The following is a 27,305-nucleotide window of genomic DNA, read 5'->3' on the forward strand; positions in this document are numbered from 1 at the left end:
TCTACATTGAATTAACTGAAATGATAACCTGACTAAATCTGTTCTGCACTTTTACTGACATGTAATATACATTTTGCAATAAAATGGACCCTAAAGTAATCATTTTTCGGATAAATTATATAGACAAATTTTATTATTTAATTAAAAAAAAAAACAAGAAATGTAATCTGCCTACGGAAAGCAAACGCAATTTAATCAATGACTGTTATTTAAAATCAACAAATGAGTTGTAGCTACCTGAAGTAAGAAATTAAATTTTTGTTCAATATAATACATGTAAAAATATTAATTTGCAAGAAGCGTATTGTAATGAATAACAATATATAAAAATAATAATTTATAATGCAGTGAGTAAGCCTGCGAATAAAATACGTACACTATGATATCGGCATTCTATCTCTATACACTGATTAAATAAATACAAAATTATTTATTGACAATTATTTATTAATTAATTATAACTGTCAGAGTATTGAATATTTCTATCCATTTATATATTACTGCTGTTTACTGAATTTTAATTTAAACAGCTGTTAAACTAGCTTGAGAGATTGAGATGTAATTAATATTTGAATAATAAAACCGTAATAATGTCCGAGAGATTCCGAGTAGAAAATCCAAACCGAGGCCAAAACGTGTGAGAATCATGTACAAAGCGTGTGAGAAACCTGTACAAAGCGTTTCGTGCAAAGTGTTTTGTGCAAATTGTGTAGCGTTTCGTGCAAACCATGCAGCGTTTCGTGCAAATCATGTAGCGTTCGTGTACCGTTCATGCAGCAAGCCTGTGGGGAAGTAGCACGTCTCAGGGTCTGTATTATTGACCCTGATCGTAAAATTGCACTTGTTAATGTTGGTAAAAAGAGAAGTTGGGGGAGGGGGGGTTAAAAAAATCAAAATCTACTAGCTAACACACCAAGTTGTCCACAGATACTTCTGGGTTTTTTTCCTGAACATGACAAGGAACACTTGGTGAGAGTGATCTGTCAGCAGGTGATGCTCACTCCTCCATGGCACCTGATTCCACCTCTGATGTTTTGGAGGTCCATGTTTGCTCTGCTCCTATTTTGTAATGTTTAATGGACTTTTGAGCTAAAATACTGTTTGTTTTCTCCATGTATTTCATTACATATGATTTTGCAGTTTTTATTTGGTCAAATAAAACTAAAATTCTTGCTTTTCAGTCGATATTATAGAACTTTAAGCAAACAGAGTGAGATAGATCAGTCAGAACTGAATGCTATGGAGGAGGATAGATGGAGATGCCTAAAACAGGCTGTCCAGAACTATATCAAATGTCTGAAGCATGGGGACAAACACGATATCCGCATATTCCGTCTGGTATCCCTATGGTTCAGTAATCCTACCTATGCAGACATTAGTGGTTTGATTATGGTAATGAATTTTGAGAACATATTTCACTCAGAATATGTGACATGTATAGTGTTTCGTCTCTATTAATTTGCTTCTTAAAATCCTAGATAAACATGGACAATATTAAATCTTACAAGTTTCTGAGTTTGATGTACCAACTGTGTGCTAGAATGGACACTAATCCACCTGCTGATCAATCTCCCTCTCTACAGAAAACACTGCAAAAAGTAGGTCTTTACTGAACATCAAAAGAAAGAGATTCAGTAATATATAAACATGTAACTATTAAAGACAATTTCAATCTCATCATTGGAACTCTCAAATTGTTACAACATTGGCCTCTCAATTCCAAATCATATATTTTGTTCAGTTTTAACTTTGCTGGGTGAAGATTATTTAAAAGATCTTTTGATCTTGTTTTCAAATTTGTTGCTATCGATACTTTTTATACTTCTGATTTTATTGTTTTCAGATTATTCATCACACAGCTGTTGATCATCCCCACCATACTCTGTTCTGTATTTTTGCTTTAGTCAATGCTAAAAGAGATTCAGAGCTACTAAGGAGGAATGCTGGCAGCAAAAGTAGACTGGCTAAAAATAGTCAGACCAGTGACAGTGAAAATCAGGTCTGTCAAGCATTGGCAGAGTTTACAAGGGCTGTACAATATGGAATGTGTATTGTACCACAATGAAACAATGCCTATATTGTCTATTTATCAGGTCACCTGAGTCACTCTATTGCTATCCCTTTCATCTGCCATGCATCATGTGTTAACATTTGAACATTTTCAGCTTCTTCTCTGAAACCGCTGGACATATTTCAACCAATTTTGGCATAAGCATCTTTGAGCTATATGAAGGAGTATTCAATAATCTAACAAAAATTGTGAATTTCATAGTTTCTGTACCCCTGGGGCCTGGGGTGGAGCCAAAAACCAGTAAAATTATTCCAAATCTTCTTCTTTACTCCTGGACATCAAGCAGTCAAACTGTTGGTATAATTGTAATCAGCATTGAGTCCTCTACCAAAATTATGAAATTCATGGCCCCAGGGTCAGGGGTTCTAGTGCTAGGGCAGGGCTATATAGATTATAGAGTGAAATTTACTTATTTCTTTGAAAATCTTCTCTTCTCCTGGGTATTCAATAATCTAACCAAGAACATACTGTCATAGTTATTTTGAATAAGGCTATCTCTTCCAAAATTGTGAATTTCATGGTCCCTGCCCCCCTGGGGGTTGGGCCAAACCTTGTAAAATTAATGCAATCTTTAAAAAATCTTCTTCTTTACTCCTGGACATGAAGCAGTAACTGTTGGTATGATTATAATCAGCATTTAGTCCTCAACGAAAATTATGAAATTCATGGCCCCAGGGTCAGGGGTTCTAGGGCTAGGGCAGGGCTATATAGATTATATAGTGAAAATGCATAAATTCTTTAAAATTCTTCCCCTCTGCTCATGGGCATTAAATAAACTAACCAAGTGCATTGTTATGTTTAATAAGGATGGCTCTTCCAAAATTATTAATTTCATGCCCCAGGGACAGGGGCTCTGGTGTTAGGGTGGGGCTCTGTTGATTATATAGTGGAAATGCATTGATTTTTAGCTCACCGGAGCTGAAAGCTCCAGTGAGCTTTTCTGATCACCCGTCGTCCATCTGTCTGTCTGGCTGTCCGTCCATCTGTAAACTTTTCACATTACTCAACTTCTTCTTAAGAACCACTGGGCCAATTTTAATCAAACTTGGTACAAAGCATCCTTGGGTAAAGGGAAATTTAAGTTGTTAAAGTAAAGGGCCAAGTCCCCTTCCAAGGGAAGATATTCAAGAAAATATCAAAATAGGGTGGGGTCATTAAAAAATCTTCTTCTCAAGAACCACTAGGCCAGAGAAAGCTGAAACTTATGTGGAAGCATCCTAAGGTAGTATAGATTCTAAATTTTTCAAATCATGACCCCGGGGATAGGACGTGGCCACAGTAGGAAATCCAAGTTTTATATACAGAAATATATCTTTAAAAATCTTCTTCTCAAGAACCACCAGGCTAGAAAAGCTGAAACTTATGTGGAAGCATACTGGGGTAGTGTAGATTTCTAAATTGTTCAAATCATGACCCCCAAGGGGTTGGGCAAGGCCACAAGAATAAAAGTTTTACATTGAAAAATGTAGGAAAAAACTTTCTAGGTAGAATATAGAAAAAATCTTCTCAAAAACCACTGTGCCAGAAAAGCTGAAACTTATGTGGAAGCATACTGGGGTAGTGTAGATTTCTAAATTGTTCAAATTATGACCCCCAGGGTTAGGGTGGGGCTACAATAGGGAACCCAAGTTTTACATTAAAATTTTGTTTTAAAAAAAAATCTTCTCATCAAGAACTACTTCACCAGAAAAGCTGAAACTTAATGTGAAAGCATCCTTGGGAAGTGTACATTTTAAATTGTTCAAATCATGACCCCCTGGGGTAGGGTGGGGCCACAATTTGGAATCCAAGTTTAACACTGAACTTTGTAGGGAAAATCTTTAAAAATCTGCCGCTCAGGAACTACTGGGCCAGAAAAGCTGAAACTTATGCGAAAGCATCCTGGGATAGTGTAGATTTTAAATTGTCCAAATTATGACGTGTGGGATAGGGTGTGGTCACAATGGGTATTACAAGAGGGGAAATCTGGTAAAGAACAGCAAGGTCAAAGCTACTCAGGTGAGCCATGTGGCCAATGGGCATTTTGTTTTTTTGTTTTTTTAAAAACTGTATGTGTTGCGAAATTGTAACAATGGAGGCCATCTTGAATCAAATATTTATGCTAGCTCTCCCTATGTAGCAGCTAGGTTAGCTCTTCATTCAAGAGCATAGCTTTATATAGTGGAAACGTAGCAGCAATGCTGTTGAATGCACATCAGTTTATATTTCACTGGTGTGTTCAATTTGTTTGTAATATTATGATTATTTTATTGTTGAATTTCAATCTTTTTCTACATTAAATTTTGTTTTTTGTTTACTTTTCTTTTTTTGTAACAGGGAAGAATAGAAGCTGCCAAGAAATTGATTACCCAGCTAAAATCTGACAAACAAATTGGTGGAATTGTAAAAAACATGGAAGTCCTTTGTGATGCTTTCATCCAGTTGGCCAACTTCAATGTGTCACAATACAGTCGTGAGACTAGTGAGTAGTATAGTTTTTAGCTCTTCTGAGCCAAAGGCTCGAAGAGCTAATGCTGTGGCCATTCGTGCAGAGTGCGTAAACTTTTTTGAATATGGACCATAACTCAAGAACCCCTTGGCTAATCATTGTCAAATTTGTCACAGGGTATCCTTGGCGCAAGGGCTACCATTTATTATAAAACTAGGCTTGGGACCCTTAAACAAGGAGGGATAATCAGGAAAATAAAACCAAAAGTACTGGTTCTTAAAAAATCTTCCTTTCCAGAACCACCAGGCAGATTTTCACCAAACTTATATACAAGCATCATGATATGTTGAAGATCAAAATTTGCACGGGATATTACCCTGGGGCAAAGGGCATGGTCTCAAGGTCACTTCAAAGTTTACCTAAATTTACACTTAATAAAAACGTTTATATTTTGCTTATTATTAAGACTAGGATAATTTAATCTTGTAAGTTAATGCATCTTAGGACTTCACATCATGAAAACTTAAAAGTAGGTCATGGTGACCTACTTTTGTGATTTTGCGAGCATTTGTTTTCAAATTGATTTGGAGACATATTTTGGACACAATAAGGCCTATGATCATCAAACTTTGTCAGTTGATGCATCTTGGGTCTTCGAACAATGATAACTCAAAAGTAGGTCACTGTGACCTACTTATTAAGTTTAAGGCTAATCTTAAAACATTAAATCCCATTATTTCAGATACTGAGAGGTTTAGAAACATCAAATCTTATTAGTTGATGTATCTTGGGGCCTCAAAACATATTGATGAAAAAGTAGGTCATGTTGTCACAGTGACCTAATTTTGACATTAAATGGCTATTATTTAAGTATCTCAGGTACTTATTGGCTTAGAATGGTCAAACTTTGTTAGTTGATGCATCTTGGGTTTTCGGTGATTATCGAACAAAAAGTAGGTGACAGTGACCAACTTTTGAATATCTCAGGTACTTATTGGCTTAGGATCATCAAACTTTGTCATTTGATGCATCTTCGGTTTTTGAAGAATGACAACCAAAAAGTAGGTCACGGTGTCCTACTTTTGATATTTTATGGCTATATTTAATTATCTTGGGTACTTATTGGCTTAGAATCGTCAAACTTTGTTAGTTGATGCTTCTTGGGTTTTCGGAGAATATAGACCAAAAAATAGGTCACGGTGACCTTCTTTTGAATATCTAAGGTACTTATTGTCTTAGAATCATCAAACTTTGTCAGTTGATGCTTCTAGGGTCTTTGGATAAGTTGACCAAAATGTAGGTCATGCTGACCTACTTTCGACATTTTATGGCTACATTTTAGTATCTTAGGTACATATTGGCTTAAAATCAACATACTTTGTCAGCTAATGCATCTTAGGTTTTCCAGAATGACGACTGAAAAGTAGGTCACGGTGACCTATTTTTGACATTTTATGGCTATTTTTAAGTATCTCTGGTACTTATTGGCTTAGAGATCATTGAACTTGGTCAGTTGATGCATCTTGGGATTTTTGAGAATGATGACCAAAAAGTTGGTCACGGTGACCTAATTCAGATATTTTATGGCTATATTTAAATGTCTCGGGTACTTATTGGCTTACAATCGTTAAACTTTGTCAGTTGATGCAACTTTGGTTTTTGGAGAATGTCTATCAAAAAGTAGGTCACAGTGACATACTTCTGAATATCTCAAGTACTTATCAGCATGGAATAATCAATCTTTGTCAATTGATGCATCATGAGTCCTCAGAAAATTTCAATCAAAAAGTAGGTCACTGTGACCTACTTACGGTATTTTATAGCTATATTGCAATATTTTCAGTCCTAAGACCTTCTTTTGAATATCTAAGGTACTTATTGGCCAAGAATCATCAATCAGTTGATGCAATTTGGGTCTTAGAATACTCAGAGTTGGAGGCTGAAGGAAAAAAGAGGAGGATGCTAAGATTTGGGGGGGGGTCTGAACCCAACCCCCTTTCCTCTGATTTGCAGAATTATTAAAATGCACTGAAGCAAACAAAAAATGCAAATGTGGCCATAAAGATTTGACTGCTTATTCTTTAAAATGTGTTTATGAAGATTATTTTAATTTAAAATATTTATCACACAATAATAATAGTTTGTACATGTCATAACTTCTTTCATTGTCTCAAGCCATGGTTTGGAGTCCACTTATAGCTTTCTCTCCTACCTGTGGCTGCTTGATCACATAAATAATTAAATAATTGTTATCTTGAATTCTGTAGAAGTACTTTTTTCTGTGTGGTATTAATTTATGCTATGCACGCGGTCACATATTTTCCGCGGAAATTTGTCCAAGCATACTTAATATAAAGGTAAGGCTTATAGTGACAGTCTAAGAAATTCACATAATTTTCTACCTGCAGATTAAACAGAAGTTGAGACTCCGCGGAATTATGACCCTGTGGAAAAAAGTACTTCTACAGTATTTACGAGTGTATGCAGTGTCTGAAACTCAGAAAAAATTTAGGTGGACCATCAGGGCTGACTACTCAAAAAATCTGTCAGCCCTGCTGAAAATTAGCAAGCCCGCATAATAAAATTCAATACTAGGGTATACACACACTCAGACTTGTACATTATTTCACATCCACTTGAATTTCATACACAGTATAATTACAAGGATTAAAATTTTATTCACACAGTCATTGTTTACTTCATTATAAAGTTATAGGAAAAATGAAAATCAGTACACTATAATCACTATTAATTGCTAATCTGAAAGACATGTCCTATGTTGTCGGGCCGGTTTTTTTCTTATAATTTTTTTTACATTTGAAATACATTGAAAGATAGCATAGATACATGAATGGTCATAATGCTATTTAATAATATCAACGTTTATACATGTAGGTATATTCACATGTATATTTTATTTGTTTGATTTTAATTGAAATTGAAAAGAAAAAAATACAATCTTTAATTTTAGTACTTATTAAGAGCAATTTTTAACACTCATTATAATTAATTTATAATAAGAATTTTAAAAGGCTAAAATATTGTGATATGATTTAATATTACTTAAGTTTTTTTTTATTTAACTAAAACAAAAATGAGTTTAAAACAACCATTGAATAAAAGCACAGCATGTTACCCTTAGATGAAAGTTCATATAGTACACTAAGCTTTTCTTATAAATAAACACATTGAATGTGTTTGAATTCTATCTGATCCTTTAAGTTAAAATTATGCACAATTAATATACCAGAGGAAAGTTGAAAATATCGTTTCATGCATGAAAACAGAGGAAATTCAGGTTAAAAGACGATGGTGGTGTTCTTCATATATTTACAGATTTATTGATCAATAATTGTTTATTTGTTTAAAACATTTTCTGCAAAAATGGAAGGGGTGTGGTAAAATTAGTGCGTTCAGGCGGGCTGATGCAAAGTAAAGTTTATACGTCCGCTCTCGATTTAGTGCGTCTCGGGCGTGCGGGCAGACAGGAATTTCGTACACTGGTGTATGCTAGCTAGGACTTCATCTTCAGCCAATGACTATATTTGTTTCCTTCACAATTGAAATCAACAACTGACATCATCAGTAAAGTAAACAAAAATATTTTGTAAACTGCGATTGGGTATTGAAAGGTTACATCAAAGTTCATTTTCTGACTGTGCTTTTCTCACATTGGTCAATATTTTAATGAGCTATGAGCTATGAAATATTTCTCTTCTCATTCAACTACAGCCAAAGTAGGAGAGGTTCGAACATTTTGGCCTTGGTTTTCGACGATGAACTTCTTCATTACGGAGATGCTGTGGAATTGTAGCCCTCTCCAGAAAACATCAAATAAAAAAAAAAATCGGAGAGGCCTACATTATTGCAGCTACACTCTAATGCAAAATCCATTGTGACGTCGCAACTGTGTGATATGAAAACGATATCACATGAGCTATATCAACGGGATAAAGGGTTAAACATGGGATAAATACTTTCATTAATAATTGATTTTTTATGGCGTTGAGCGAAGCTCTTCGTCATCTAGTGATCAGTCAGCTTTACGCGACCAAATGTGTCAGTGGATGCATCCGCAATAGAAAGTAGCAACAGCTGTAAATCAATTTCTTTTAAAATGCTCACAATGAATAATAGCTTGAATATAAAATTAAATCAGTTGTATCTTCAATTAATTCTACTACAAAACAATGATATTATGTTTAATTTTTACGCAAGAAAAACCTTATGGTTGTTGCAGATGAATTTCTACAGAGAGGGTGCATCGAATGACATGAATAACATTTTGGGACTGATTACTTTAATACGAACAACCTTAAAGTTGGTGAAATAATTACAAAATAAACATGAATACTACAAGACTATAAAGATTGAATTTCTTAATCTTAGCTTTACTTTTACAATCTGCAATCCGATTTTATCTGAACAACTGATGATATTGACCAGTCTTACTGTATTTATCCATTTCCTCCATTTGTTTACCGCGCCCTATCGTAAGTCGATCGTACTTGTAACAGTAGAGTCATGGTTGTAGTTTAGATGCAATCACTATACTGCAGAACAACGCTCTGACAATTAGAAAGAATAACATATAAATTTATTAAACTCTTCATTGGTCTTTGATTGACTGAAAAGAAATCAGATTGATATATTGAGCATGAACATTTCTGACGATGTCTGGTCAATTCGAACCCTGCTTCATTCGGACCAGGACATAAGGCCCTATACTGTATTTGTGTTACGACTATTTTTAGCTCTTCTGAGCCAAAGGCTCAAAGAGCTAATGCTATGGCCATTTGCGTGGTGTGCGTCTGGCGGTGTGCGTTAACTTTTTAGAATATGGGCCATAACTCAAGAACCCCTTGGCCAATCATTGTCAAATTTGTTACAGGGTATCCTTGGCCCAAGGGCTACCATTTATACTAAAACTAGGGGTCGGACCCTAAAACAAGAGGAGATAATCAGGAAAATAAAATCAAAAGTACTGGTTGCTAAAAAATCTTCTTTTCCTGTCAGTAGAACCACCAGGCAGATTTTCACCAAACTTACATACAAGGGTCGGGATATGTTGAAGATTAGAAATTGTTCAAGGCATGACCCTGGGGCAAAGGGTGTGGTCTCAAGGTCACTTCAAAGTTGACCAAAATTTACACTTAAAAAAAATGTTGATATTTTGCTTACTATAAAGACTAGGATCTTCAAATCTTGTAAGTTGATGCATCTCAGGACTTCACATCATGTTAACACAAAAGTAGGTCACGGTGACCTACTTTTTAGCTCACCTCAACGAAGTTTGGGGAGCTTATGTAATACCCTCGGTGTCGGCGTCGGTGTCAGCGTCCCAGGTTAAGTTTTTTGGAGCAGTTTTCTTTTTAAGTACTTCTATGTCCTATATTGATTAGACATGCATGGAAGATGCTTCTAGTGTGTTTCATTGTAACAGTCAAAGTTTCAGATGCTGCAATTTCACAGGTCGAGGAAACTATTTTCTGTGACGTCGGAATAAATTTACATGTTAAGTGAGGAACCAAGGTGACTGACAAATCGACCAATCAGCTCAGTGAGTTGCATTATGGTTTACTACAAAAATACTACACGTGTGTTTCTAAAAGGACAATTTTTTAAATCGCTCTTTGAAAAACGTGATGCATTTTTCCAAGCATTTTACACACTTAATACAATATGAGCATCATATATCTACTAATTCCATGCTCACATTTACATACAAATGATTTACAATGATAAAAATTAGGGTTTTCTCCACTCCATTGTACAAGTCCATTTGTTGACAGCTTTCCCCGTGCTGTCAGTGTAAAGTCAATTTCACGAGACTATTCCTTGGTCCAAACACACTCAACTATGAGGTGTGCTCACATATTGTCAATGTTTTCAACGTATCAACTTCAAAATATATGCTACTCACATTCTATGATCAACGTGCATGAGGGTTTATATAACATGTAAATAATAAAAAAGTGAAACTTAAGAATTTTTTTTTCTTTTTTTTTTTTTTTTAATTTAACTTTTAATTTCTAGTAACAAATTACTGAGCAACAACTAAATAAATTTAACCAGTAACATGGCAAATTAACAAATATCGAGTTAAAGAACTTGAGTCTTATTTACTTGTGAAGACTTTGTGAGCGGTATTTCAAAGTACTATTTAATGAGGAAAACTTACTTTGTTTGTTAATGTGAGCATGGGGAATTTTAATTAGTGCCCAATCTTCGTATTTTTCATAACACATTTAAAAAAAATTGTTATCTGACTTTCCTGCAGTCGATTAAATTTCCCTGATCCACTTGTTTGTAGTAAAAATAAACATGTAGTAGACCATCATGCATTTCGGCTCATTCACTGGATTGGACAATTGTTTGCTGTGAGCACCTCTGTGCGCAATCACAACAATATCCATATAAGGTAGTTTCCTCGACCTGTTTCAGCAAAGGAATGACCAGGTTAATGTTTTTGGAGCAGGTTAACATTTTTGGTGCAGGTCTCATTTCCAAGGAACTATAAGCCCTATGTTGACCAAACTTGCATGGATGATACATCTAAGGATGTACACTACCAGGCTTGCTTCGGAGGCTGAATCTGACCTACATTTTGCTGTTAAGTGAACAGGTTAATGTTTTTGATGCAGGTCTCATTTCCAAGGAACTATAAGCCCTATGTTGACCAAACTTGCATGGATGATACATCTAAGGATGCACACTACCGGGCTTGCTTCGGATGCTGAATCTTGTCCTACATGTTCTGCATGAGTCAACAGTTTAATGTTTTGTGCAGGATTCATTTCCAAGTAACTATGAGCACTATAATGACCAAACTTGCATGGATTATACATCTAAGGATGCAAACTACAGGCTTGCTTCAGATGCTGAATCTGACCTACATTTTCCGGATGAGTGAACAGGATAAAAGTTTCTGGAGCAGGTTTCATTTCCGAGTTACTATATGCTCTATGTTGACCAAACTTGCGAGCATGATACATCTAAGGATGCACACTACCAGGCTTGCTTCGGATGCTGAATCTGACCTACTTTTGTGAATGAGTGAACAGGTTAGCATTTTGATGCAGGTTTTATTTCTAAGTTACTATGAGCCCTATAATGACTTAACTTGCATGGATGATACATCTTAAGGATGCATACTACCAGGCTTGCTTTGGATGCTGAATCTGACCTACATTTTGTGGATGAGTGAACAGGTTAAAGTTTTTGATGCAGATTTCATTTCCAAGTAACTATGAGCCCTATAATGAACAAACTTGCATAGAAGTTATGGGTGCAGGTCTATTACCAAAAAAATATAAGGCTTATACATGTATAACATTGTATAAACCAAACTTGTACAAATGATGCCTCAAGGGATGAAAACTCTCAAATTTGCTTCAGATGCTGGATTTTAATTACATTTTTATGAAAAAGAACTAATTTGAAGTTTTTAGGTAGGTCTATTCCAAAGTATCAGATCAAAATTGCATAAATATTTTCAGTTTAGGATGTACACTTTTTGTTGGTCAATTGTGTGATTTTGCCTTACTAAAGACAACATTCGTTGAGGTGAGCTCTGTAATCTCTGATTACCTATGTTTAAATTTTATGGGCTTTTGTTTTCAAATTGATTTGGAGGCATATTTTGGACACTCTAAGGGCTATGATCATAAAAGTTTGTCAGTTGGTGCATCTTGGGTCCTCAAACAACATCAACTTAAAAGTAGGTCAACTTGACCTACTTTTTGAATTTTATGGCTAATCTTTTCTAAAACATTTAATCCCATTATTTCAGACTTCGAAAGTTTTAGAATCACCAAATCTTGTAAGTTGATGCATCTTGGGGCCTTAAAACATATTTATTAAAAAGTAGGTTACTGTGACCTACTTTTTGTACTTTGAAGGCATTTGTTTTCAAGTTGTGTAAAAGGCATATTTTGAATACCATTAGACCTATGATCATCAAATTTTGTCAGTTGATGCATCTTTGGTCTTCAGAAAATGTTGACCAAAAAGTAAGTCACAGTGACCTACTTTTGACAATTTATGGCTAGATTTAAGTATCTTGGGTACTTATTGGCTTAGAATCGTCAAACTTTGTCAGGTGATGCATCTTGGGTTTTCGGAGATCATTGACCAAAAAGGAGGTCACGTTGACCTACTTATGACATTTTATGGCTATATTTAAGTATCACGGGTACTTATTGGCTTAGAGTCATCATACTTTTTCGTTTGATGCATCTTGGGTTTTCGAAGCATGTCGACCAAAAAGTAGGTCATGGTGACCTATTTTTGAATTTCTTTTGAATTATTGTCTCAGGTACTGATTGGCTTAGAATCATCAAACTTTGTCAGTTGATGTATCTTGGGTTTTCGGAGATCATTGACTGAAAAGTAGGTCAGGGTGACCTATTTTTGACATTTTATGGCTAGATTTATGTATCTCAGGTACTTATTGGCTTAGAATCATCAAATTTGTCAGTTGATGCATCTTTGGTTTTCGGAGAACGTCACCAAAAAGTAGGTCATGGTGACCTACTTTTGACATTTTATGGCTATATTTAGGTATCTCAGGTACTGATTGGCTTAAAATCATCAAACTTTTTCATTTTATGCATTTTAGGTTTTCAGAGCATGTTGACCAAAAAGTAGGTCATGGTGACCTACTTTTGAATATCTCAGGTACTGATTGGCTTAGAATCATCAAACTTTGTCAGTAGATGCATCTTGGGGTTTTTGGAGAATGTCGACCAAAAAGTAGGTCATGGTGACCTACTTTAGACATTTTATGGCTATATTTAGGTATCTTAGGTGCTTCTTGGTTTAGAATCATCAAACTTCGTCAATTAAAGCATCTTAGGTTTTCCAAGAATGATGATCTGAAAATAGGTCATGGTGACCTTCTTGTGACATTAATGGCTATATTTAAGTATTCTAGGGTACTTATTGGCTTAGAATTATCAAACTTTGTCAGTAGATGCATCTTGGGTTTTTGGAGAATGTTGACCAATAAGTAGGTCACTGTGACCCACTTTTAAATATCTCAAGTACTTATTGGCTTAGAATCATCAATCTTTTTCAATTAATGCATCTTGTGTCCTCAGAAAATTTCAATCAAAAAGTAGGTCACCATGACCTACTTATAGTATTTTATAGTTACATTTAAATATTTTCAGTCCTAACTGGCTAAGAATCATCAAACTTTTTCAGTTGGTGCATCTTGGGTCTTAGGATAGATTGTATAATTTATCAGAAGAGCGATTCAAGGCCCTTGGGCCTCTTGTTAATTTTATTACAGTGAAACCTATCAAATCCGACATGCACTGGGATACAATTTTTGTGTCGGTATAGATAGGGTGTTGGATTGCACAGTGTTAAAAACAAGGAAAATGGTAAAATGGGAAAGAAATTTTATGTCAGAATTCACAGTGTGTCGGATAATTCAGGTGTCGGATTATACAGTTTTCACTGTATTATGTTACCGGAGTCACTCACTTGACCTATCTTTAGATCTTTTGATATTATTTTCCTTGTTCGACGCCATAGAAACCTTTCAGGCTTTTGATTTTTTTTTAAAAAATTCAAAAGGCTCAATTGGGATTTGAACCGGGGACCTCTCACATGCTAAACTAGAATCTTTCCCTTCTGCCTTCAACGAATTTGATTTAGCGAGGAATTAAATGCAAACAATAGGTCACATACATATTGCATACATATTTACATGACATTCTACATTGTCAAAATTTTACAAAAAGCCAAATGTGTCTAATTTAGCCTCTACTAAACCCTTTGACATCAAAATCAATAGGTATCTTCTTTAGGCCAAAGGGAGTTATGTAGAATTTAATTGCAAAAGTTCAATAATTACAAAAGTTCAAAGGCTTCTTAAGATATCGCTTGGAAATGAAAGTGTTACAGAAAGGCAGAAATACAGCCAAATGGAGGGACGGACAGAAGGGTGATGGGGGTACATAAACAGTTACAGTATAATATGTTAATTGCAAAAACTCGAAGCTTCTTGAGATATCGCCAAGAAATGAAGGTTTTCTACACACAAAGTGTAAGAATTTATGACCTTTGACCTTTTGACCACAAATTAAATAGGGGTCTTTTTCAAGCCATAGGGAGTATAAAATATCATTGCAAAAGCTTCAAGGTTTATGAGATATCGCACAGATACAAAAATGTTAAAAGCCATATGGCTTTCATATTTGACATGACAAGATATTTCCAAGCATACTATGATTTTTGATGCCTTGACTTTGACTTTAGGTTTTACATAATTTTTAGAAATTTTAGTTTTGGTGATCTTTTAATTTCTCTGTCTTTTTAAGTACTGTAATGCCCTAGAACATTAATCATATTTGCATGGAACTTACTTCTAGTAGGTTCCTGAGTTCATTGACGCAGTCAAGGTTTCAGATGCTGCAATTTAAGTTAAGGAATGGCTTCGTATATGTTTTAGGGCAGATTAAGGTTTTTGAAGCAGGTTAAAATTTTATAAGCAGGTCTTATTTCCAATTAACAATTAGCATCATGATGATTACACTTGTATAGATGATACATCTAAGGGTGCACACGATCAGGCTTGCTTCAGATGCTGTATCCAACTTACATTTTCCAGATGAGTGACCATGTTTAAGTTTTTGGAGCACCTTCATTCTGAAGTATAAGCTCTATATTTACCAAACTTTCAGAGATGATTCATCTAAGGATACACACTAAAAAGCCTACTTCAGATGCTTGATCTGAGCTACAATTTACAGTTGAGTGACCAGGTTAGATTTGTGGAGTAGCTTCATTCTTAAGTAATATAGGGCTAATGGGGACCAAACTTGCATAGATAATACATCTGAGGTTGAATACTTCTGGACTTGCTTCAGATGCTGCATCCAACCCACTTTTTTAGGTCACTGAGTAAACTCAGGTGACATATTGCTATCAGAATCTGTTTTCTTCGGTCGTTGTGCGCCGTTCGTCGTGCGTTAACATTTAAACATTTTCAGCTTCTTCTCTGAAACCGATGAACCAATTTCAACCAATTTTGGCATATAGCATCTGTGGGTTAAGGGGAACAAATATCATGAATTTCATGGTCCCTGCTCCCCCTGGGGGTGGGACCAAAACCACTAAAATTTGTGCAATCTTTAAAAATCTTCTTCTTTACTCCTGGACATCAAGCAGTCAAACTGTTGGTATGATTGTAATTAGCATTGAGTCCTCTACCAAAATTGTGAAATTCATGGCCCCAGGGTCAGGGGTTCTAGTGCTAGGGTAGAGCTATATTGATTATATAGAGAAAATGCATTATTTCTTTGAAAATCTTCCTCTCTGCTCCTGGGTATCAAATAAACTAACTAAGTACATAGTTATGATGAGCAAGAGTGCCTCTACCAAAATTGTGAATATTTTGGCCCCAGGGTCAGGGGTTCTGGTCTTAGGGTGGTGCTCTATAATAATTATATAGTGAAAATGCATCATTTTTAGCTCACCTGAGCTGAAGGCTCAAGTGAGCTTTTCTGATCACATTTTGTCTGTCATCCGTCCGTCTGTAAACTTTTCACATTTTCGACTTCTTCTCAAGAACCACAGGGCCAATGTTGACCAAACTTGGTACAAAGCAATTTTTGTTTAAAGGGGGATTTAAATTGTTAAAATGAAGGGCCAAGTCCCCTCACAAGGGGAGATAATCAAGAAAAGACAAAAATAGGGTGGGGTCATTAAAAAATCTTCTTTTCAAGAACCACTGGGACAGAAAAGCTGAAACTTATGTGAAAACATCCTGGGGTAGTGTAGATTCTAAATGGTAAAATTCATGACCCCCGGGGGTAGGGTGGGGCCACAATGGGGAATCAAAGTTTTACATAGAAATATTTAGGAAAAATCTTTAAAAATCTTCTTCTCAAGAACCACTGGGCCAGAAAAGCTGAAACTTATATGGAAGCAGTCTGGGGTAGTGCAGATTCTAAATTGTTAAAATCATGACCCCCGGGGGTAGGGCGGGGCCACAATGGGAAATCAAATTTTTACATAGAAATATATAGGAAAAATCTTTGATAATCTTCTTCTCAAGAACCACTGGGCCAGAAAATCTGAAACTTATGTTGAAACATACCTGGGTAGTGTAGATTCTAAATTGTTCAAATCATGACCCCCGGGGGTAGGGCGTGGCCACAATGGGGAATCAAAGTTTTACATAGAAATATTTAGGAAAAATCTTTGAAAATCTTCTTGAGAACCACTGGACCAGAAATGCTGAAACTTATGTGGAAACATCCTGGAGTGGTGCAGATTTCTAAATTGTTAAAATCATGACCCCTTGGGGAAGGCGAGGCCACAATGGGGAATCAAAGTTTTACATAGAAATATATAGGAAAAATCTCTGAAAATCTTCTACTCAACAACCACTGGGTCAGAAAAGCTGAAACTTATGTTGAAGCATACTGGAGTAGTGCAGATTCTAAATTGTTCTAATCATGACCCCGTGGGGTAGGGCGGGGGCCACAATGGGGAATCAAAGCATCCTATGGAAGTGTAGATTTCAAAATGTCTAAATTATGATCAGTGGCGTAGGGTGGGGTCACAATATGGATTACAAGGGGGAACTCTGGTAAAGAACGGAATGGTCTAAGCTTCTCAGGTGAGCTATGTGGCCCATAGGCCTCTTGTTTTGAAAGTCTTCTTTTCTGTTCCTAAGTATAAAATAAACCAATTAAGTACATAGTTATGATGAGCAAGAGTGCCTCTACCAAAATTGTGAATTTTATGGCCCCAGGGTCTGGTGTTCTGGAGTTAGTGTGGGGCTTTATTGATTATATAGTGAAAATGTATTAAATCTTTGAAAATCTTCTTGTCTGCTCTTAGGTATTAAATAAACTTAGTACATAGTTATGATGAGCAAGAGTGCCTCTACCAAAATTGTGAATTTTATGGCCCCAGGGTCAGGTGTTCTGGTGTTAAGGCGGGGCTCTATTGATTATATAGTGAAAATGCATTAATTCTTTAAAATTCTTCTTCTCTGCTTCTGGGTATTAAATAAACCAACTAAGTAAATAGTTATGATGAGCAAGAGTGCTTCTTCCAAAATCAGGGGTTATGGTGTTAGAGCGTGGGTCTATAATGATTATATAGTGATAATACATCTATGAAAATGTTTTTCTCTACTCCTGGGTAATAAGCAGATGAACTACCTATATACTGTATACAGGGTTATTTTCGCCCCATCTTATTTTCGCCCTTTCACACTTGCAAACAATTTTGCCCCGTTTTAAATTCGCCCAGTCATAGTTTTGCTCAAGAAATTATACTGTATTCTTTGAATTCTCCCCGTTTTAAATTCGCCCAAATGAGAGTAGGGCGAAAGGGGCGAAAATAAAACGGGGGCGAAAATTTCCCTGTATACAGTAGTTATGATGTGCAAGGACTCTTCTTCCAGAATTGTGAATTTCAAGGCCCCTGGTTCAGAGATACCAATGGGGGGGGGAGGCTCTACTTATATACTAAAAATGAATTGTTTGAAATCTGCTCCTTGATATTATTCAAATATTTTTGATAAGCAAATTTGCCTTTTCAAAAATTGTGCAATGTGTAGACCTAGGGTCAGGGGTAGGTGTGTGGTAGGGGCACTTCTGATTATTGCTGAATATTGCTGATTAGTTGAAATGCATTTTTTGTTCCCCTACCCTGCTTATGGGTATAAAGTAAACAAACTAAACAATTGTTAAGTGTATAGTTATGATAATCAATGGTGCCTCTTTCAAAATTGTGAATGCCATAACATCTAGCTTAAAACATGAACATGAACCAAATTCAATCATTTGAAAGTTGTTGCATGATGCTCAGGTGACCTATAAAGCCCATGGGCCTCTTGTCTAGATGTGGGACCAGATTAAGTTTTCGGAGCAGCTTCATTCTAAAGTAACTATTAGCCCTATATTAATCTTTTATGGATGATAAATCTAAGGATGCACCCTAAAAGACCTGCTTTGGATGCTGGATGAAACATATGGAGTGGAGAAAACAAACAGTTTTCAAGATCAAAAGTCCATAAAACAATACAAAATAGGAGCAGAGCAAACACAGACCTCCAAAACATCAGAGGTGGGATCAGGTGCCATGGAGGAGTGAGCATCCCCTGCCGACCAGTCACTCTCACTGTGTGCTCCTTGTCATGATCAGGAAATAACAGAAAAATCTGTCATCAACAATTCAGTGTATAAATAATGGACTAACAATTAATATGAAAAATGTCAGTCAGCATTTGACTCAATGACAAATTGTATTTGCTGACAAGGTCATTGTAGTGACCATAGAACTTATGAAATGTTGACTTAAAATGAGACTGCTGATATTCTTGTTTCATCAACTCATTTGTCAATAATTTACCTCGTTTTAGAAATTGTTTATACACAGAGCATGCTCTTGGGTATTGAATCAACTACTGTAAATCACTTTTTATTCGCGAGAACTTTATTTTCGCGTAATTACGCGAGACAGTGTGCTCGCAAAAATTTAATTCTCGTGTGTAATAGTATTCCTTAAGAATAGATAGAGCAATAACCACAATTTGCGAAAATTTTGTCTCGCTAATCAAGAGTCAATGACTATCTCGCAAAAATAAGGTGTCGCGAAAATTTAGTGATCTACAGTAAGTTAACATACATTTTATGGGTGAGTGACCAGGTTAGATTTTTGGAGTAGCTTCATTCAAAAGTAAGTATAGGGCTTATTGGGACCAAACTTGCATAGATTATACATCTGTGGATGAAGATTTCTGGACTTGCTTCAGATGCTGTATCTAATCAGTCCTACATTTTCCAGATGAGGGACCAGGTTAAGTTTTTGGAAATACTTCATTCTAAAGAAACGATTTGTTTTCAATAAAACAGATGTCATTGGGAACAAAAGTTGTTATGTATCAAAATCAGCCATGTAAAAATATGAAAAAAGCAAATTCAAAGAATTGTGGTCTCCCGGTGTCTTTTTGGGTGAGGTGTCATTTTTAGCTCAGAGACCAAAAGCGCTTATGTGATAGTAATGCATCCGGCGTCCGTCCATCTGTCCATCTGTCTGTCTGTCTGTCTGTAAACAATTTTTCAAAATGCTATTCCTCCTACAGTTTTTGTCTGATTTCAATATAACTTGGCACACAAGTAGACTACACTAAGATACATAATTCTGTATATCGATTTTTGATTTTGATGAATGGTGTTGCCGTGGTCACTAAAAATAGAAATTTCTGTGAAATACTTTCAAAATGCTACTCCTCCTACAGTTTTGGTCTGATTTCATTATAACTTGGCACACAAGTAGACTACACTAAGATACATAATTCTGTGTATCGATTTTTGATTTCAATGAACTTTGTTGCCATGGTTACTAAAAATAGAAATTTCTGTGAAATACTTTCAAAATGCTACTCCGCCTACAGTTTTGGTCTGATTTTAATATAACTTAGCACACAAGTAGACTTTTGTTACTAAAACTAGAAATTTCTGTGAAATACTTTTAAAATGCTACTCCTCCTACATTTTTTGTCTGATTTCATTATAACTTGGCACATAAGTAGACTATACTAAGATACATAATTCTGTATATCCATTTTAGATTTCAGTGAACGGTGTTGCCGTGGTTACCAGAAATAGAAATTTCTGTGAAATACTTTCAATATGCTACTCCTCCTACAGTTTTGGTCTGATTTCATTATAACTTGGCACAAAAGTAGACTACACTAAGATACATAATTCTGTGTATCGATTTTTGATTTCGATGAACGGTGTTGCCTTTGTTTCTGAAAATAGAAATTTCTCTGAAATGCTTCCAAAATGCTACACCTCCTACAGTTTTGGTTTGATTTCAATATAACTTGGCACATGAGTAGACTACACTAAGATACACAATTCTGTTTATCGATTTTTGATTTCGAGGAATGATGTTGCCATGGTTACTAAAATTGAAAATACTCTAAAAGTTTATTAATAGCTACTCCTACAGCTGTAGTCTTATTGCAGTATCTTGCCACAAAAACAGCTCAATCAAGCATCATTATTCTATTTATTGCTGTTGTAAAGTAATTTAAGTCCCAACTGCTACTTTTGTCTTCATTTGTTATAAGTACAAACCAGGCCCTAGGATCATGAAACATCTTAAGCTTAATTCAAAATCTTCATGCTTTATTTAAATTTTGTAGAAGGCAAACAGATCAAAATTGAAATGTGTTTCAATTTTGATTTACAAAAATATTGTTTTTTTTGCAAATTTTCAGATCAACTCAATAATCAATAAATATTTTACAGGTGTTTGAAAATTTGACTTAAGTCTAAGTCTGTTTCATGATCCTTGGGCCTGTAGAGCTTCAGTCTCGACAGAGACTTCTGGTTTTAATGACATATTGTATCAAATATGAATGCCCTATCATATATCATTTAGAAATTATCACTGAAGTTGAATTTTTTGAAATAAGGTCAGTCATGAAGGTCAGAAATCATAGCATTAAAATGCATCTTACAAAAGCCTCTAATCTATTGCCAATCAAATTTAAAAGACAAAATTTACATCATTTGCTAGTCTTTAGTTGAAAATTAAATGACATCAATGCTATTTTTGATCATAATTATTATTGTTTTACCGGTACTTTGATGCATTGAACTAAGGAAATGTAGAAATGGAAAAAAAACCACGGGGAACTGTAATGCATTTTTGCTTCAAAATGGGGAAATCTCCAGTAGAGACAGTTATGCTGATTCATCAGACTCATGGAGGAAAGAATGTAAATAAGAGATTTATTTAGATGGTTTCAGCGATATTGGGTGGGTGGTGGGTCATTGAATGATCTGCAGATGACAAGGAGACTGAAAGATGAGAAGACGGACGGAAACCTTCAATGGTGTGTGACGTCAAAAAAGACGGACGGTTAGAGGGATATGTGAAGTTTTAAGTTTATCTTATGCTAGTTTTCAAAGAATTTTGACAGAGGAATTACTTATGAAAAGAGTGAGTGTACAATTGATACCATTCTTAAATGTTTTTAAAATGTGTCATATGACATTATTTAGGTGGGGTGACTACCTTAATTGCATGTTGTATATAATCAGATTTTTTGAAAAGTATAAATTCAGGTCTGATTTGAAATAAATGTAGCTTCCATCATCTATAATAATGTTTACTTATTTTATGCTGACTAAAGGTAGCAATTTTATCGAAGTTGTGACATTAATTTTCAATCAACCTTCGTATCATAATCATTAATTTGAATGCTTATTTTTAACCTTTCAAAGATGCGGACATGACAAATTTTAGTTCTGGATTCTTTATATGAAATACAAACTTTTGTTGTCCAGAAAAATACCTTCGTATGACTCACCTATAAGTGTACATGGAGTTTTGGACCAAAATACAGACATAGGCAAGTACAAAAGGTATCCTCCCTCCTTCCCCCTGTGTATGATGTGTCTATTTTTACCTTATGCTTATGGCTCATTTTGGAGAAAAAGCACATAGTGGTAGGCACATGTGTTGAAGTAGGGGGATCTAGAGGGAGCGTTTCTCTGTTGTTGAGTTGGGGTACTAGACAGGGAAAATCCATAGCTAGGTTATTTTGAGGTAAGTATCACTGTTCGCTTGTAAAACCCAGATTTACGAGAGAAATCTCTAATTTGCCTCACTTAAAAACAACTTTCATTGAGCTGAGCTCTGTAATCTCTGAATGCCTATGTTATTGTTTCTGTTTTAGAAGAAGAAGTACATTGTTATTCATAGTCCTATTTCATTGCACCACAGCTAGTGGTTCAAATTTGATGAAGGAAATTAAAACAATTACTGGTAGTTAAAAAAAACTGCCTATAGATATGAATTTTAATGACAATTTGTCTTTCATTGTAAGTCATATGTCTGCTTACAGAACCAATAACTTTAGATAAAAGACTCTGGATCACACAGCTTAAAGAGATGGATAATGTTGCTGTGCCAACAGATGAAATACCTGTAAGTAATACTACTGTATAAATCCAGTAAGAGCTTAATAATATGTATTAATTGGTATTCTCTAGTCTGTAAATCTCACTGTTAGCTTACATACATGTAAGACAAAATAGAGCCTTTCTCATTTATTTGCAAGCACCATTCAAAGCAATATATAAATATCTTGCCTCAAATCTGAGATTTCTACCTCAGCAGATTTTTTTCTGAAACGATGTGCCACCAACATTTCTGGGATATAATGGACAGGGCCACAATTGACGATCAAAGTTTTACATATGAATATATAGGAAAAATCTTAAAACTTTTTCTCCTGAACCATTGGTCCAGGAAAGGTAATACTCATGTGGAATCATCCTCTGGTGAAGTAGATTCAAGTTTGTTCAATTCATGACCCCTGGGGGTAGGGCAGGGCTACAATGGATGATCAAAGTTTTACATATGAATATATAGAAAAAATCTTAAAACTTTTTCTCCAGAACCATTGGTCCAGGAAAGATGAAGCTCAAGTGGAATCATCTTTAGGTGAATAAGTTTCAAGTTTATTCAAATAATGACTCATGGGGGTAGGGCTGGCCCACAATGGATGATCAAAGTTTTACATATATAGGAATATATTGGAAATTTTTTTTTAAATCTTCTTCTCAAGAATCATTGTGTCAGAAAAGTTGAAACTTGTGTAGGATCATCCTCAGGTAGTGAAGATTAACGTTTGTTCAAATCATGACCCCCGGAAGTAGGGTGGGGCTACAAGGGACAATCAAAGTTTTACATGGAAATATATAGGAAATGTTTTTAAAAATCTTCTCAAGAATCACTGTGTCAGGAAAGTTAAAACGTACGTCAGATTATATTCAGATAGTGTAAATTAAGATTTGATCAAATCATGACCCCAAGGGTAGGGCTGGGCCAAAAAGGATGATTAAAGTTTTTACATGGAAAATGTTTTTAAAAATCTTTCAAAATCTTCTTCAGTAAATCTTCAGCAAAGCCATGATTGGTGATATTAATATGGAAACATCCTCAGGTAAAGTAGATTCAAATTTGTTCAAATTATGACCCCTGGGGGGTAGGATATGGCCAAAATGAAAGTCCAAACTTGTAGGGAAAAAAGCCACATTAAGTCAAAGAAATATGTTTACAAGCATCCTCGGTCAATTCAAGCTAATTTAAATGATACCCCACACACCCCTTTTTGTATTAGGGGTAGGTCAGGACCACATGCATTTAAGCTTTTCAAAACTGGATTGATTTTTGCTTTTTTCCTGGCCACAGTGCTCAGGCGAGCAATGTGGCCCATGGGCCTCTTGTTTTAATTGTGTCTCTTTTATTTGGAATTCTGACTTTTGCCATAACACCAGAACACTATACTCAGGGGCCGAAAATTCTTAATTTTGGGTAAAGGCTAAAAACTTTTTAAAGTATTGCCTACAGGGTAAAGATTGCAGTAATTTTTATAACCCCAAGGGTGGGTTCCAAGAGAAGAAAATGAAAATATTCAAATTGCATAAACAACTACCAGACTATCTGTTCTGTATCATGTATGACTATATTGGTCCTCACTGCTTATAATAAAAGAAATTTATTTCCTCTAACTGGTCACAAAATATATCTCCACTTCGTTGCAATTAATAGCAATCCAAAAACACTTTTTGGCAAATTAACACTGCTTTTTCATGAAAAAAAAAATATAATTAGAACAAGGATATCTCTTAATTGGTGGATCTAAAAAAGTATAAAAATTTTCAGGTCCTGAGACTTCCAAAGCAAGGTTGAATTGAGTTGATTAAATGTCATGGCTCATGGATCTCTTGTTTTGATAATTCTTATAGATTGACCCAACAGGAGAGTACAAATCTGTAGTTACCCTGAAGGGATTTGAACCCACATTCAAGTTGGCTGGAGGGATCAATTTACCCAAAATTCTAACTTGTTTAGGATCAGATGGAAGAAGACGTAGACAGCTTGTCAAGGTAAGTCATCAGTGAAAAAACATTTTCATGTAATCAAGACTGCAAGCAGGCATCTATAGGAAGTGACCACTGCTCATCAACAGGCACTTTTAACCTCTTTTCTTACTTCTCTAAAGGTTTTAGGTCACCTGAGTCACTCAGGTGACCTAATGCTATCTGTTTTTGTCCATTGGCGTTCGTCATGCATCATGCCATTTGAACATTGCAGCTTCTTCTCTGAAATCACTAAACCAATGTCAACCAATTTTGGCATACAGCATCTATGGGTGAAGGGGTACAAAATTGTGAATTTCTGGGTCCCTTACCCCCTGGGGCCTGAGGGTAGAGGCTAAAACCACTAAAATTAATGCAATTGTTTAAAGTCTTTTACTTCATTCATGGACATCAAGCAGTCAAACTGTTGGCATGATTGTAAAAAGCAGTGAGCCCTCTACCAAAATTTGAAGTTCATAGCCCCAGGGTCAGGGGATTCTGGTGTTAGGGCAGGGCTATATAGATCATATACAAGAGTGTCTCTTCATAAATTGTGAATTTCATGGCCCCAGGGTCAGAGATTCTGGTGTTAGGGTGGGGCCTTATTGATTATATAGTGAAAATACATTGATTCTTCAAAAATCTTCTCCTCTGCTCCTGGAAATTGAACAAACTATGTAAATAGTTATGATGAGCAAGAGTGCCTCTTCAAAAATTATGAAATTCATGGCCCAAGGGTCGGGTTCTGATATAGAGGGGGGAGGGCTCTATTGTTTATAGTGTATAATGCATTTATTCTTTGATAATCTTCTTCTCTGCTCCTGGATATTAAACAAACTAATTAAGTATATAGTTAGAATGAGCAAGAGTGCCTTGTCCAAATATGAATTTAAACCCCTGGGTCAGAGGTTCTGATGTAAGGCTCAAGTGAGCTTTTCTGATCAAAATTTGTCGTCATTGTTGTTATCGTCATCATCTTCATTGTAAATGCTCCAAACTCGTAACACATAACCGGAAATTTTTACGTCACATAAAATGATGTTTTTACCCTCTCTCTATCCTTAATTTTCATTGGTTAAAAGCTTAGTAATGCTATAAATCAAAACCAAACACGGAAAAGCAAGGGCATTGACAGTGAAAGTTGGACATGTAGAATTTTAAGTCAGACACATATTGGTTTCAACATTTAAAGTACAATTTTCTTCATTTTTAGCTCTACTGGTCAGAGACCAGAAGAGCTTATGCGATAGTAAGGTGTCCGTCGTCCGTCCGTCCGTCTGTCCAGCTGTCCGTCTGTCTGTAAACAATTTTTCAAAACGCTACTCCTCCTACAGTTTTGGTATGATTTTAATGTAACTTGGCACACTAGTAGACTACACTAAGATACAGGAAATAGTGCATCGGTTTTTGATTTCGATGAACGATGTTGCCATGGTTACCAATAATAGAATTTTCTGAAATTCCTTTAAAACGCTACTCCTTCTACAGTTTTGGTCTGATTTCAATATTACTTGGCACACAAGTACACTACACTAAGATACATTAAATAGGGCATTGGTTTTTGATTTCGATGAACGGTGTTGCCATGGTTACTAAAAATAGAATTTTCTATGAAATTCCTTTAAAAGCTACTCCTCCTACAGTTTTGGTCTGATGGCAATATTATCCTTTGGCACACAAGTACACTACACTAAGACTACTGGTTTGTGTTAAAATAGGGCATTGGTTTTTGACGTTTCGAGTATCGGTTAGTAAAACTGCTATTCGGTTATGGCATAGTCAAGGCTAAAAATAAATGTATTATAATTTATAAATGTATAAACTTACACATTTCCGTAATTTTAGGTACCGTTAGACCTCCTACATGGTTTTAGTGATTCAAATTGTTTTGATTGGTTTTCACAGTTTATATAATTGATAGCTTTGATTGCTTGGGGTATACATATTTTGAAGGCCTGAGTTATAATTACCTCATTTGATAACGAGATGTCGCCGCAGACATGATAAGCTTGGAGTTGTAACAAAAGAACAGCTGATTCAAAATATGTTTAATCACCTAAGCATAAATTATTCGGAAACCAGCGATTTACTGGACACTCCACATATTAACTATTAATTATGGAGTATGTAATTAATTATTCTCCTTGATTGCGACATATTTCAGGGGCTGAAAAAGAAAGTGTAAAATGGTGATTGACGATGACGTATTTATTTGTCTTTGTGTTTCGAATTCCCTAGTAATTTTCTTTATTTTAAAATCGTAAACATTATGTATGTATTGTAAATATAATGTCCCTATACAGTATATTTGTGCATTACTATAACCGATAAGTATAGAATAAGAAAATTAGATAATACTTTTCATCCGAGAGGTACTGTGTTTTAACCGGTTACTAAAAATTGTCCGATTTGCCATCACTAGTTAAAATGTAATTATGGAGCATGCGTTTCAGGAAATACATTACTTTAACATTACTTTACACTACTGAAAATTCAAATTCATTGAGAGGCTGTGTTTTAAAATTTGGTTTTGAAAGAAGTAGGAAATCGTATTTTCTTTGAGTTTGGACAATTACCCACCCCAGCTTTTTTTCTTCAGGTAAGTTGATTTTTTTTTAATTGTCTACCCCTTCCCCAGCTTTCAAAAATATTACCAAGTCCCTGGGGGAAACTTTGTGAATATTGAAGTTATTTTTACGTAATATACTTAGCTGTCATCATATGGATTATTTAGATAAATTTTCCATTTTATACCAAGAAATTTAAATTAGCATATAGTATTTTGCAATCTATGATCTATAAATCAATGCGTTATATCGTGTAAATAAATTTTTACTTTTAAATTATCTCCAAAATTAACCCCATTTTATATAATGATTATCATGAT

At 35.3% G+C, this 27,305-nt stretch overlaps 1 protein-coding gene across 2 annotated transcripts in view; it reads left to right on the plus strand.

Moving 5' to 3' along the window:
• The window catches only part of LOC134252051 (serine-protein kinase ATM-like), a 294,279-nt gene that overhangs the window by 219,096 nt on the left and 47,878 nt on the right, over positions 1–27,305 (plus strand). For both annotated transcript variants that reach the window (XM_062734480.1, XM_062734485.1), the window contains 6 exons: positions 1,182–1,392; positions 1,479–1,598; positions 1,844–1,999; positions 4,388–4,532; positions 22,396–22,478; positions 24,305–24,445. In XM_062734480.1, the coding sequence (XP_062590464.1) occupies positions 1,182–1,392; positions 1,479–1,598; positions 1,844–1,999; positions 4,388–4,532; positions 22,396–22,478; positions 24,305–24,445 (856 nt within the window). The remainder of the gene's footprint in view (positions 1–1,181; positions 1,393–1,478; positions 1,599–1,843; positions 2,000–4,387; positions 4,533–22,395; positions 22,479–24,304; positions 24,446–27,305) is intronic.

This window comes from Saccostrea cucullata, unplaced genomic scaffold, assembly GCF_032062105.1.
Source record: "Saccostrea cucullata isolate Sc308-1 unplaced genomic scaffold, CSIRO_AGI_Scuc_v1 ctg1, whole genome shotgun sequence".
In the NCBI taxonomy this organism is placed as follows: Eukaryota; Metazoa; Mollusca; class Bivalvia; order Ostreida; family Ostreidae; genus Saccostrea; species Saccostrea cuccullata.